The sequence below is a fragment of the Sprattus sprattus genome (genome assembly GCF_963457725.1).
Source record: "Sprattus sprattus genome assembly, chromosome: 1".
Classification (NCBI taxonomy): Eukaryota; Metazoa; Chordata; class Actinopteri; order Clupeiformes; family Clupeidae; genus Sprattus; species Sprattus sprattus.
In genome coordinates, this window is record NC_137920.1 from 42210445 (window position 1) to 42225506 (window position 15062).

General features: G+C 42.1%; 2 protein-coding genes across 2 annotated transcripts; one reads left to right on the forward strand and one right to left on the reverse strand.

Annotated features, from left to right (window-relative positions):
• The first annotated feature begins 821 nt into the window (after positions 1 to 821).
• On the forward strand, positions 822 to 7180 carry pi4k2a (phosphatidylinositol 4-kinase type 2 alpha). Its single transcript, XM_080846649.1, has 9 exons — positions 822 to 1270; positions 3618 to 3818; positions 4481 to 4612; positions 5171 to 5324; positions 5408 to 5469; positions 5614 to 5713; positions 5837 to 5970; positions 6044 to 6103; positions 6208 to 7180. The coding sequence occupies exons 1-9, from the start codon at positions 932 to 934 to the stop codon at positions 6367 to 6369; spliced, it is 1344 nt and encodes a 447-aa protein (XP_080702775.1). The 5' UTR covers positions 822 to 931; the 3' UTR covers positions 6370 to 7180.
• A 186-nt stretch (positions 7181 to 7366) lies between these two features.
• On the reverse strand, positions 7367 to 9494 carry avpi1 (arginine vasopressin induced 1). The gene is made up of 3 exons (XM_080847812.1): positions 9352 to 9494; positions 8139 to 8594; positions 7367 to 7999 (listed from the first exon to the last, which is right to left on the reverse strand). The coding sequence occupies exons 2-3, from the start codon at positions 8513 to 8515 to the stop codon at positions 7795 to 7797; spliced, it is 582 nt and encodes a 193-aa protein (XP_080703938.1). The 5' UTR covers positions 8516 to 8594; positions 9352 to 9494; the 3' UTR covers positions 7367 to 7794.
• Between the last annotated feature and the right edge of the window lie 5568 nt (positions 9495 to 15062).

The following is a 15062-nucleotide window of genomic DNA, read 5'->3' on the forward strand; positions in this document are numbered from 1 at the left end:
GTGTTCACAAGGGGTTTCCTTCACTTAGAACCCCAACAGAAAAAACATGCAACAGATCACTCGTCGCGGTCCCTGACCAAGACAGTCTGGGATGGGATAAATGCAGTAGCTAAATTCACAAACGACCTCAGGCCTGCGTGTGCATGTGTGTGTGTCCTGGGTCGCCTCCATGTATTCACGTGTGCGGTGTATCGCTTGTGCGATTGAAGTCTGACAATTATTATAAAGTTTTGAAATTTGGTATGCAATTTGGCAACATTCTTGAATGCGTCTTTCTCTCTGCATCTTTCACATGCACATCCCATTAATATATATCAGGTAAAAACATAATTGGAAGGATAACACATTTGTATTCACACTCTGCCATAATGATAAAGTAACGGGTGTAGTGTATATAGTGTGGGAGTGACCGTCTTCATTTTGTATGAACATTTATCATGATTAGTTACAGTTTTGAAAAGAGAGAATGCATGGGTTTTTGGAAAATCTACAAGATAACACCCATGGCAGTTAAATAGCAGAGACCCCACCTTCGCACACCGATTATAGGAAACATGCCTTTCAACCCAAAAACCGTGGCAAAACGGTGCACACCGTTTTCACATTGAACGTGCCCCTGATGCTTCTGGCCAGAGGATCTGTTGATGTACACAAAAGTGTTGTGGTGTATCACGTGTACGAATAGGCGTTGCGACAACAGCCAATCCAAACATGTACATTCGGAATATATTCAGTAAACTATGCTGATTGGTCTAACCAGTAGGCAATCATTGTAGTTTCCGGAAACTGACTATCATGTGACTTGTTTGGTTAAGATTTGCTCTTGCACATAAAGCAGCATCATTGTGGGGTTAAAAAAAAGACCAGCTCTGCTTGCGTTCCCCTCTTCCCTTTCTGTCGATAGCTTTCCGTTTATCTTCCCTACTCTGCAATGGACGAGACTAGCCCACTGGTGTCCCCTTTACGGGACTCAACTGATTTTAGCTACTGTCCCATCGAGCCTACAAGTCCCCGGGGCGGATTTGGAGGAACACCAGGCTCAGTCGTGCGCATTCCGGCCGGGAGTCCGGGAAGGAGCCGTGAACGACAACCACTTTTGGATAGAGACCGAGGAGGTACTCCACGCGATCCGCATAGAAATGATTTCCCCGAAGATCCAGAATTCAGGGAGATAATTCGGAAAGCAGAGCGTGCTATTGAGGAGGGAATCTACCCGGAAAGGATCTATCAAGGATCCAGTGGCAGTTACTTCGTAAAAGATTCACATGGGGTAAGTAAGTCATTTCAGCGAAAAGAACACCTCCATTAGGTATTATACACCCCCAATGTTTCGTATTTGTGAATAGTTCAGTTAATTTCCATGGCGCAACATTGCACTTTTGTTGCAACTAACGTCCAGCTGTTTGCCAACATTAACCTTAGCTTACTTGGCTAAGCTAACGTTTGTTCGCCAGGGAAGTTTGACGTTACTGTTAAGTCACATGATGTTGGCCTTTCAACTAGTATCACCTGCACTCTTCAACATAATTGACGTAATACGTTATCAAACATTAACTTTAACGTGAAATATTATTATTTTGCAGTTCAATTGCATTGTACCTCTTCCAGCTTAAAACGCAGCAAGTTAACTCAGCTCGTCAAGCTGTGTCATCGCAGAAAATATTTCGTCTAGCATTTGAGATCCATTTTTCAAATTGTATTTGTTCATGCAACTTGCAAGTGAAATGTTTGATATAGATTTGAGTAAACCAACTCTTCACCGGCGTGTGTCAACTGTTAACGTTACTTACCGCTCTTTCCTTCTTTTAAAGGCACCCAGTGCAACTTTATGTAAACATTCAATGAAAAATAAACATTACATTTCCAGTCTTTTTTACACGTAGTAAGTTTCAATAACTCCATACCATTACATATCGACATTCAAGGAGCAAAGATGAGACGTCGTTGTGTGGTGAGAACTGATAGAAAATCGTAAACAACAACAATCGCCGGTGGGGAGAGGCCATTTTTCCATTGACTGGAATCCTGCTTTATTTATTGTAGGTAACAAAAAATAAAGAAAATGGCGGCGATTGTTGTTGTTATCGATTTTCTATCAGTTCTCACCACACAACGACGTCTCATCTTTGCTCCTTGAATGTCGATATGTAATGGTATGGAGTTATTGAAACTTACTACGTGTAAAAAAGACTAGAAATTGAATGTTTATTTTTAAGCCTCGAAAGTTGCACTGGGTGCCTTTTAATATTCTAATCAAGCATCAACATCAAACAAACTTGAAATATGATTGATCAAATGATGATTGATTGAGTGAGAGAGTCTGATAGACCCAAGGTAAAAAAGTGAAGCAAACTATTAGGCTATTTCAGAAACCTTGGGTGACATATTCTTGACTGAAATCCATGCAAATAAAGCTTCCCTTCCCCCAAAAAGGAAAAGAAGGAGAGATAGGCCTAGATCTTAACCATCGACAAAATCAACTGACAGGCCCCATTTGTTCTCCTCCCCTTTGCATCTTTTTATTTTTATTTTTTACCTATTATGCCTTTTCACCCCGACCTCTGCCCTGTGTTGCGGGTTGACTCTGTTTGTCCATGATTTACTCAAACTAAAGTATGTTTATTGATGAATGCAGACATTTCAGTATGTTTTTCTCTCTTAATTTATTTTTTTCTGGTATTGTTTGCTGAAATGAGTTGGCCAAAAAGTGAAAATATTTCCACAATAACATTAAAAAACGGGTTGGTTGAAAAGAGGATGAGTGTGTTTTTAGAAAGCAATTACTAATACATCCGACACCCTGTGTGTGCTTGATGTCTTCACTTTCTGCCCTTGTATTTCCAGTTCTTCATTGCTTCATTTTTTTTATCCAGATCTACATACAATTGTGGAGCAACAATCAAGCTGTTTTGATGCAAAAATGTGTGTGTATGTGTTTATTTGATAGTGAAGTGACTCATTTCTATTAAATCATTAAGTTTTAGGGTTAAGTTAATTTGAGTAGCTCAACATGAATGTGTGAGTATGAATTAAGCAACAGCACACTCATTCTTGTAGGAATAGGAATAGTCACTCACACAATAACGGAGTGGTCATGTGCCAGCTCACTGTGTTGTAATGGCACTTTAAGAAGTAGTTCAGCTGAGAAAGTAGGCCAAAGCCATTTGGACAAATAGAAACTGTACTGCAGCAAGTGGCTGTGAATACTTCCTCATGTACTGTCCCTTTTACACCTATTTGTCAAGGTAAATTGTAAGTGTTGCATTCTGTTTTAGCTCCTAGAATTGCGTAGCGAACAGCATAGCTCAGCTGTAAACTGCTCTCTTCTTTCCCCTATGTTTTACTAGTTTGCATCTAGGAATCAAATATTCTTTGGCATCCTTATGTAGCTACCTAAAGTAGAATTGATGCCTGTGTCAATGTTGCAGTTCCTTGTTTCCTTGTTTTCATATAAGATTGCTTTCCATGGCAATGTTTTAATCATGGTCGAATGCAAATTTTCCAAGCTTTGACCCTGTCTGAAAACCTAGCTGACAGTTAGTTTTGCATAGGCAAATTTCTGACTGTTGTTATCTTTAAAGACTCATCTTATATCTGCCTCTTTCCAACCTTTGTAGAAGATCATTGGAGTGTTCAAACCTAAGAATGAGGAGCCGTATGGCCAGCTCAACCCCAAATGGACCAAGTGGCTGCAGAAGCTGTGCTGTCCCTGCTGCTTTGGCCGAGACTGTCTGGTGCTCAACCAGGGCTACCTCTCAGAGGCCGGAGCCAGCCTCATGGACCAGAAACTGGAGCTTAACATCGTCCCCCGCACCAAAGTACGTGGAGCCAGGGATGTGGGAGGGTAGAATGAGCCAGGCAGTTAGATCTTGAAGGTTTCTATGGTATTCAGCTCCCTCAAAGGTAGCTATTTGTGGAAAGTAAGATCGGGGCTTTGATGGAATTGAATTTGTTTTGACAGCTAAGGATTAAATAGATGTGCAGGGCAGCGGGTTCTGCCCCAAAATAAGCTTCAAGCTAAAATTGAATTATGAAGCTGGCAGGCAAGCTTGTTTGTTAGAGCAGTATGCTGCTTATGATTCGATAAACCTGTCCCGTGTGTGCTTTGATGGTTAAAAGGGTTTGGATTATTGGTTATATGCTATTAATGGGAGCTGCCTAAGTGGGTACCTATTGCTTTGGAAACCTCTTCACTTACTGATGATCCTAGCATCCCCTGAAGCACAAGTGATGCACTAAAAACGCCCTTTAGCACATCAGAGCAAAAGTATGCTCAAGACAGTGCACGCTTAAAGATCTAGGTGATAAAGTTGCATTCAATGGCAGATATGGGTGGTTAGACTCTCTGGCCCATAGTGTGTAGTGGCAATTTGAAAAGATGCTTTAACCACATGACCTGATTTGACATGCTTACATCAGTTCAAGAGTTTTGGACTGTGTAATCTGAATGGGTCAGTATCATTTTATTTCCACCCCTTAGGTTGTCTACTTGTCTAGTGAAACATTCAACTATAATGCCATAGACCGAGTGAAGTCACGAGGAAAACGCCTTGCCCTCGAGAAAGTCCCTAAAGTGGGCCAGCGCTTCCACCGGATTGGCTTGCCTCCAAAGGTGAGATGAGATTGACCAGATATGGTGTTGCCCTCAATTGTGTGCTAATATTTGTGTCTGTAAACTACTTAATGATACCCATATCTTTATGTTGAATAATAAGGTTGTACTGATAAAATGTAGTGTACAATGCTCCCCATACTGTAGGAATGTGGTTGTGGTTTTGGAAGTGAAACCATGAATCTACCTGTAAAGAAAGCTGAACTGTTCCTCCTTCTAGCACCTGGGGACCAATTACATTCCTGCAGAGGGAAATGTGATGGTCAGATTGGGTTACACTTGGGTTTCACTGTTTCATTTTTTGTTTCTATAAAATGTGAAGACAGTATTGGAATGTGCATGCAATGCTGCATGGAACTTTATACCCGGGGACAAAGCATTGGACAGAATTGATTGAGTAAGAGTCAAATGGTGTATGATCAATCCAGACTTCCTTAGAGTCCCTCTGAGCTCATCTTTTAAATAGTGTAGGCTCTATCAATGATAACTCTTTCATAGCCAGCAGTCTGTAGACTTCTGCTCAGTTGAGAGTGTCTCAGCATTGTTTCTCTGGTGCAGGTTGGCTCTTTCCAGCTCTTTGTGGACGGTTTTAAAGATGCCGATTTCTGGTTGCGGCGCTTTGAAGCTGACCCTCTGCCAGAGAACACCAACCGCCAGCTGCAGCTTCAGTTTGAGAGGCTGGTGGTCCTCGATTACATCATCAGGAACACTGGTAATCACGGCAACATGATCAACATTCCAAGCTTTGAGAAGGAGTATTTTCTTTCTTGACTAAAGTGCTGTGGTTCTCAACAGATAGAGGAAATGACAACTGGCTGATCAAATATGATTGCCCCATGGACACCTCAGGCAACAGGGTAAGGACTAACACTCGTGCTGTAATGTGCCTTTTTTTGTCTTTGATTTGTGGTGACTGTGCCAGTTCCCCTTTTCTGGATCTGTATTTGTTCTTGTATTTTGTGGAGGTTCTCCTAATCTTTTAAACTCTTATATTGTTACAGGACACTGATTGGGTTTTAGTTAAGGATCCTGTAATTAGTTTGGCAGCCATAGACAATGGCCTTGCTTTCCCTTTGAAACACCCAGACTCCTGGCGAGCCTGTAAGTCAAACACACACATTTATTTTACAATGTCAACATGGCTTTTCTCCATGCAAGTAATACAAGCAGACTGGGACTAACACTGGTGTGAATTACTTCTTTTTTTTTTTTTCATAATCACAGATCCATTTTACTGGGCGTGGTTGGCTCAGGCTAAAGTGCCCTTCTCTCAAGAAATTAGAGATCTCGTTCTGCCTAAACTGGCTGACCCAAACTTCATCAAGGACCTGGAAGAGGATCTATACGAGCTATTTAAGGTGAGTTGAAATATCAAACCAACATTACGGTTTGTGTTCAAAGGTGTAATGTGTTTTCTTTTGGATTCTTTAGAAAGACCCAGGTTTTGACCGAGGACAGTTCCATAAGCAAATATCTGTAATGAGAGGACAGGTGAGTGCCTGAAGAAGAACCAGCCCTTCAAATGGACCTCAGCATTGGCTTTTGAGTTCACATGGAGTAGACTGACCATTCTGTTCCTCTCTGATTTTCCTCAGATTCTGAACCTGAGCCAGGCTCTGAAGGATGCCAAAACGCCGCTGCAGCTGGTTCAGATGCCGCCGGTGATCGTGGAGACGGCCCGTGCCCCCCAGCGTGCCAACAGCGAGTCCTACACACAGAGCTTCCAGAGCAGACGGCCCTTTTTCACTTGGTGGTGATCTCTGTATGGCGTGTGTACAGGGCAAAGAAGCGAGGCAACACAGTATACCTCTGCGATCATCTTCTCGCGAGGGAAGAGACTTAACAGAGGAGACGTGGAGCAGGAGGGGGTGATCAGGAGAGGGAAGAGAGAAAGTGAGAGAAAGGTGGCCTGTGTCAGTCTCACTTTTGTTCCGTTTCTTCCTTTTTTTGTTGTCTGTTCATCCTGCTGTACGGAAGTTTGCCTTGGGAAAAAAACATAATGTAACCGTCAGTGGTCCTTGGACTAATCCACACTAAACCTCTAGAGACTGGAACCTGGCCCAACTTAACCACGACAGAAGTTCCTTCCTGTTGTTATTCAGACAAGCTGAAATGGACCCGCATGACTTCCTGTCACTTGTTTGTGCTTTATTGATCACTGTATGTGTGCTGGGGTGGAACTGCTGCGTTTACGTTTTGCACCAGCTGTCTGAATAGATGCATGCTCATCATGCTGGGTCTCCATGCTTACCCTTGGCCTGTTTGTCGAAAGGAAAACTGGGTTCTAGGGACACTGCTGATGTGCGCACACACACACACACTCTGTTTTCATGATTTTATTTTTTCTACTCACATAACACATTTGATCATCTGCTAAAGACTACCTACACCAGGAGGAGGTACCGACTGGCCCCTGACATTCCAAGTGGTTGTCTTTTGTAGGGTACTGGTCTATTGCAAAGGAGATAACGTGCTGTCATGAAAACTTTTATTACTGTCACCTGAAACTGACCCACATGTATTGTGACAAACATACTGTATAATTTGTATGTAGTGTATTTAATGTAAGATTATATGACTATAACAAACAATACTTGATGAGTTGCTTGGTTTTGTTTTCAAGTTAGTGTTTTAATGGACCACTTGCATTATTAGCCTTTAAGATTCATTCAGTACCTAATCATATAATCATGTATTCTTGCATGCATTACATATTGCTTAGTGTTATGGGTTAAACAGACCCAGTCATGTTAGCCATGTGGTTCTCAGGACATAGCACCTTCACAGAGCAGCTCCTCACCCAACACCCAGCAGCAGCAGGAACCCTCCACTGACATACCAGTGGGGGTTTCACAAAGCTTATAGGGGCCATAAGTGTGTGTGTGTGTGTGTGTGTGTGTGTGTGTGTGTGTTTCAAGTTTAACTGATCAATTGTAGTATAAGGTATGCAAGTGTAAGTTCTGTGGTAAGGAATGAGGCTAAATGTGTGTCTCTGTGTGTAAGTAAACAAACCCCGTCCCGCTCCTCCAAAGTCTTCAATGTCAGCATTCCTCTCAGAGTCCCACTGGATACTGATTGGCTAGTGTCTCAAAGATAAAGGATAAATAGTGTGGTCCAGGCTGATGCAGGTCATTTAATGGAGATGGGCTTCGATCCCATTTTCCAAACTTGTGTATCCCATGTCAGTGTCGGATCCTGTGAAGGTGGCGCTCTGGATCCTTCTCTCTGGCACCACTCCGATTGGATGTGATGTCTACCATGTCCTTGTCACTCAGTGCAATGGCCGCCCCCTCAATGGTGCTGGCCTCTTCCGGTTCTCCACAGAATTCCTCCTTAGAGTTTACATCTGGGTCGGCCACAGGCTGCTCTGATGATGCATCACCGCTCCTGAAAGCAGATTCATAAATAAATCAGTCATTAAATGAACATGTGACCTTTTTCATAAAGAAGTGATAGCAGTGTCTCATATGCAAAGATAATTCTAAAAATAAAAAAACATGCAGAATAACGGTAGAATAACTCTCACCGGTGTTGTGTTGAGGGTCGAACCCTTCTGTTTCCATCCCGGTGTCTGTCTGCTCTCATTCCGCTTCTGGTGCGCGAACGGACCCTGAGCCCCACCAGCGCCTGTGCTAACCCAATTTCCACCTCGGCGCTCACTTCCTCCTCCTCCTCCTCCTCCTTATCCCCCTGGGCTGTACTGCGGCCTCCTCTCCACACCATCCTGGCTCGTTGGTCAGCATCCTGGTCTCCTGCAGCCTGAAACAGGCGCCGCAGCTGCCTCAGGTTCACTCCCTGGAAGATGTCATGTGTCCCTGTTTTCCGGATCTTCCGCTCCGAGGGATTCCAGCATGGAACATGAGAGGGTCCTGGTAGGACAGCGGGAGAAGCCAAGTCCTCCATGATGCCCAGATGTCACAGGGGGCAAAGGCTATTGTGATGGTATAACCAATGGCAGTTGTTCAATGCCAGAAAGGCTTCACTAGGGAAGGAAAATAAGATGGAAGACAGGCCATTAATCTACCATATTGTTCACAATTTTCTTGTGAATGTTTGTTTTAAAGACTCTCCTGATAGATAATAGTCTCGCAAGGTTATTTTTCAGGAAATAAATTCTAATGCGTGACGGAACCTTGGCTTAGTTGAACATAGATATAGCTTCTCTTAAATTGCTAAGACAAAGGCTCCTAACGACATGTAAATTCATAACAAAGGTTCATTTTGTAATTGATAAAACTGTAATTTCCCTAAAGTTATTTTACACTGCCTAATGGCTCTACATGGGCAAACCAAATAGCAACAGTGACAAGTTGTCGGTTACGTTTGAAAACGAATGGTACGCGAGCAGCAGGCTAAATCCTAAGAATGCTATCTCGTAAATCTCGTAGGTTTAATCTACTTTGGCTTTAACTAATACACAGATGTTAAACAGGCCTGGGTCTCGTGCCCAAGCGGGCTGCACTCTTTCAACGCGCATACAATGACGCACGCAAGCTACGTCATTATTTTTTCTACCCCTTTCTCTGCTGTGAAATAAAAGAAACGTTGGTTGAGTTTGCCAGTTTAACTCTTGAACACAGTGGCAAATATCCTATTGTACTTTACAGTGTGGCGTAGACCAAATAGACTCGCTTACAATCGTTCTTCGGGAACGTAGCCTACAAAGAGTAGCGCATTGCATGAACAGCCCAACTAGAACTATGGTGGTTTCAGGGAAAACAATGTACCAGGCTACTCACATATTGGCATTCCATGACTCTAGCTTCCAGTTTGGATGAACACGTCGGTGACAAGTTTGACCTAACCTTGTTATTTGGCATGCTATGGGTTAGACCGGCTGCAACACTTCCTGTTCGGCATATTTGTGTAGCATTGTCTTAACCATAAGTCTGAACGGGTTTGGGTTTGTAGCACCCGAAGAGCTCCGCCCACGAAACAGGGGGAACAGATTTTGACCAATTGCAATCCGCTCAAGGGGACGACCTTGCGACGCCGTACACGAGGTTTGTTTAGAAGTCCATGGGCTTAATCTTGAATTGACGTCAGTGACTGTGTCACTGTTCATTTATCCAGCAGAAGTGTGTCCAATAGCCTAGTTCCTGATAAAATTATAGTTATAGTCGTTGAAGTAACACTGCAACAATTTGTCCCTTTTTGAGGTATGGTTTTACACGCAACTAGTTTTGGTACCATCCTCAAATTCATTTTGATAGCATATGGTCATGTGAAGGACAGATAAACACATGTGTCTTCCCCACTAACCATCCAGGATATGCCCTATGAAGTTCTGTGTACCGGGCTGTAACACCCTGCAAAAAGGGAAGAAAAGCTTTCACAGCATGACATTACCAGCTATACTGCCAAAAGACACCAGTTAGTGTGTTGGCAAGCTTCTATCACTGTCAGCTGGGCTGTTGGTGGTGTTTGCAATGTGTTTGCATGCCTTTTATGTAGTTAGCTTGCTAATTTTGCAACAGAACTCCTAATAGCTGCTTTAAGGGATTAAGAGGACGCCTTTGTCCAAAGCATTTGGATGACCCCTAGTGTAATGCTCACAAAGGTAACTTTGTTGTTGTTGTTGTATCCTGAAGCTCAGGTTCTATGGTTGGGCAATCATGTATGTATCACCTTGTAGGCTTACAGAGAGAGCGCCTGTTGCAGCTGCCACCAATCACCTTTGCGTTGTTGTATCCAACTGTTATTGGTTACGTTAGATTGCTGGGTATGAGCAAGCTACTTGCATGTGACAGTGAGAAGATTGGTCCCTGTGGGAAGTCCTCAACTAATAGCACAATGAATTTAACATTGTTTCCTGTATATGGGTACAAAAAATACCCATACGCTATTCTTCTCAAACAGGAAAATGCTGTAGGTTTTATATTTGTTTCCATAAGACTTTATCATAGGCCCAGATGAAGTCACTTAATGCCACTATAGGCCTCCATTACTTTAGTCTATTGTCGTCAGTGGTGTAGTGGTCCCTGGAGAAGTGGTATACTCTTATTTTTATTAAGCAGCCCATACAGCACAGGCTAAACAACCTGTTTTGAGAAGTGGGTATACTCAAAGCTGACTGAAAAAAAAGTGGGTATACTCTGTATACCTGCGTATACCCTGGACTACACCACTGATTGTCGTCAAGTGTCCAACCCATATCACAAATACCATTTATTGAAAGTGCGGTACTGAAGCACCCTCAGACATTCGTTATCTATACAACTCATCCTCTTTTCTTCCTTTTCATTAAAAAGCACCTAAACCTTTTCCATGTCCCCCCCTCACCTTGTTTCTTACTCCCACCTATAGGGTTGCAAAGGAGCGGAAAGTTTCTGGTAAATTTCCAGAAACTTTCCATGGGAAGTCAAGCTTGGAATTTTGGAAATAGAAAAATTGCAAAAGTTAGCCCATAACGATAAATATCAGTCGTAAATCGGCCAGATTGGAGTGCGCCCATGTTCTATAGGGCCTAATTTGTTAGAAATAATTGGTGATTGCGTTCACATCCATTCTACTTATTAAAATTAGGTCTGCCTGCGTTTACTCTTTCTACCCTTTTTTACCCTTTCTTCATTCCCTGTTTCACCTCTCATCTGCTATTCCATAGAGGCCACTGAGGAACATGATTAGGCTTAAACTTGATGTGGCCCAGGCGGGATCCTTTAATATGAAACTCCTCTATCATCGATCCCTCGGGGCATTCAGCACAGGGGGGTTTAACAGACAGCACGGTAGGGTTTTAACTGATAGCCCAGTACAGACAGCGCCGTAGGGTTTTAACTGACAGTACAGCAGGGTTTTAACTGACACCACAGTAGGGTTTTAACTGACAGCACGGTACAGACAGCGCCGTAGGGTTTTAACTGACAGTACAGCAGGGTTTTAACTGACAGCACAGTAGGGTTTTAACTGACAGCACGGTACAGACAGCACAGTAGGGTTTTAACAGACAGCGCCGTAGGGTTTTAACAGACACCACAGTAGGGTTTTAACTGACAGCACTGTAGGGTTTTAACTGACAGCACGGTACAGACAGCACAGTAGGGTTTTAACAGACAGCACAGTAGGGTTTTAACTGACAGCACGGTACAGACAGTACAGTAGGGTTATAACAGACAGCACAGTAGGGTTTTAACTGATAGCACAGTACAGGTTTTAACAGACAGCCCAGTAAAGACAGCGCGGTAGGGTTTTAACTGAAAGCACAGTAGGGTTTTAACAGAGACCTCAGTAGGGTTTTAACTGACAGCACAGTAGGGTTTTAACAGACACACCACAGTAGGGTTTTAACTGACAGCACAGTAGGGTTTTAACTGACAGCACGGTACAGACAGCACAGTAGGGTTTTAACAGACAGCCCAGTACAGACAGCGCGGTAGGGTTTTAACTGACAGCACAGTAGGGTTTTAACAGACACCACAGTATAGGGTTTTAACTGACAGCACAGTAGGGTTTTAACAGACACACCACAGTAGGGTTTTAACTGACAGCACAGTAGGGTTTTAACTGACAGTATGGTACAGACAGCACAGTAGGGTTTTAACAGACAGCACAGTAGGGTTTTAACAGACAGCACTGTAGGGTTTTAACTGACAGCACTGTAGGGTTTTAACTGACAGCACGGTAGAGACAGCACAGTAGGGTTTTAACAGACAGCACAGTAGGGTTTTAACTGACAGCACAGTAGGGTTTTAACAGACAGCAAGTTAGGGTTTTAACAGACAGCACAGTAGAGTTTTAACAGACAGCATGGTAACTGACACCACGGTAGGGTTTTGTGTTTCGGGAGCTGTTGAGAAGAGTGTTTTCTTTATTAGGATTTCAATTCCAAGCTGTGTTTAGGCTTATACTGATTGATTGAGTGACAAAAGGCAGTTTAAGATAGGGCTCTGAACCCAATGATTTGCTAAGAAACGTGCTGGCATACTTAATGAAAGATTCCTCTACAAAAAGAACTTTTTCTCAAATGCTTACACACATTTTTCTAAAGCATACCTATTTTTTTTAAACTCTGAAAAAATCCCAAACTACACACACAAAATGCAAATCCCTACATATCTAATGCAAAATGCTACTTTGCCTTCAAAACAATGTTATGTCTCCTTTACATGGTATTTTGTGTTCAAATAACACAGAGAGACCATCATATGAGTAGACATTTCTAAGCAATCATTGCATTCTGATGTGCTTAATGGAAAACATTATTATGAATGGGAAAACACCAGTTTGAAGGCCTTATCAGGAGCATTATGTCTTTTCATGTTCAGTGTTACTGTAAGCTTACTCCTGTTGTAAAATATAACTGTACAATGTATTTACTCAAATATAAAACAACACACAAATATAAAGTAACAACTAAAATATTTCTTTATTTTTTTTTAATTAAAATTCTAAAAGTGCCGTAGCCTTTACATCACAGCAAACACAGACTTTTTAACCCGCTGTCTTCTGGAAGGTGATACCGTAGCATCCTGTCTCGTACACGCAGACTGGAGAACAGTTTCTTCAAGAGGGCCATCAGGCTGCTAATTGGACATTGACACCACTTTTGCACCAAGACACTCTCCTTCCCCCATGCCAGGGTAATCTTTCAGTTCTGCAAAATATACAAATACTAAATAAAATACTCTAAATACAGAATACTATGCTCTTGATAAGGCATTCAAACTAGTGTTTTCCTGTCATAGTAGTGTGTCTTACCTTTTATTTCTTCTGAATGTCTGGAGAATGGCCAGCCTCCTGCATGGTCAAACCATGGTGGACCACATGGTCGACCACAGTGGCCCAATTCTCATCAGAGATAATGGCTCTCCTTCTTGCTCTTCCTCTTCCTCCTTCTCCTCCTAACTCTCTGATCACCTTCCACTTCTGTCTGAACACAAGTATATTTGGCATTGATGAAGTGTGCTGATAAAGCTGATAATTGTGTTTATAGTTGGCACATAAGTTACAGGTTGTGGTCAGTACATGTAGTTAGTACAAGTCAGTACATGTAGGCCGGGAAGTAGCAACTCATATAGTAGTTAATCTCTACAGTTCAAATACAAAGTTCAATGTGCCCAAATGAAAATGGAGACAGTTGGTCATATAGTTATTGTAACCCTATAAGCTCAATTATATTTTGCAGAACCCTTATAACTGGCCATATCTGAGAATTATTGATTATGAAGAACACTGAGGTTAGCAATGAAGAATCTGCTTTCAAGGAAGGTATAGTTGAACGTTTCTTAGATGTTATCTTTATTAATACAGATTCTACAGAGTCAATGGGATGACAAACACGCATTACATAGCACAGAACAGAATAGAGGCCCTCTGACATGAGTTACAATGAGCCACACCTTCAATAGTAGATGCACCATGTATGTATCATACAGTACTTCTCTCCTGGGGTATGTTAGAAATGAAGGAAGCTTCTTTGTTTTTCATGCAGCAATCTTTATTCCAGTAAAGTGCAGTAGCGAAACACGTGGAACATACTCCGGATTCAGCGGTGTAGGTCTCAACCACAAGCACCTCCAATTCTAGCCACTGTTCTAAGACAACTCCTAGGCTTCTAATGTAAATAAGCTAGGCTTCAAATGCAAATAGGTCTGGCAATCTTTTGTTCTTCTGTATGATAATCAAGTTTCTCTGATCGTGATGGTTCTCAATGGCCTCCCCCATTCCCATACTCTGATTAATTGCAGTCACTCACACCTCAGTTTGCTTCCTGACCCCAGGTGTCTGAGCAAATCCAGTGTGTGGACCTTTCCTTTGTTACCATGATAAGATACCATTTTGGATAGCAGCTGCTGATCATGAATCTCATGTTCACTCACAGGATATAATGTAATTTGTTACAGGTAGAATAGGATGCATTGTGTTGTGCGATCTCATCGATCAAATTGCATATTTATCATTTTGTTTTTTAGACTTCTGTGATGACAGTGGTAGGTGTTGGTCAGGAGAAGTTATGAGGTCATGAAAAGTAAAAAAAACAAATAATGATTAAATATTAAGATTTCTCTACCTATCTGTGCTATAAATGTATGTATGATTTCTGTATGATTCCATCATTTAGAGCATTTTTATAACCAAAATCCCAGGGGCACATGAGTTCAGGGGGGCCCTAAGCCAGAGCCTTGTTGTGAAGTCGCTGTTATTAACTTTGCATTTCTTGTTTTATAGTCTGTGATGTGACATGGAGCGCCGTGGCGGAGCCGGTGTATATTAGGCTTAAGTCATTCATGTCAATAACAGAGCCCCAAAAGTCCTACTGAAAAACTGAAGGAATAGTCAAACATTTACTTTGAAGATGTCACAAGAAAGAGATCAGAATGATACCTTTTTAAATGTTTATCCCCTCAGTTTATCTATGAACTTTAGAGGGGCTGATTACTCCATGCAATATGGGACCTTCAACTCTGTAGGGAGAAATCCAAAAAAGCAAGTGCAAAACAATAGCATAAGA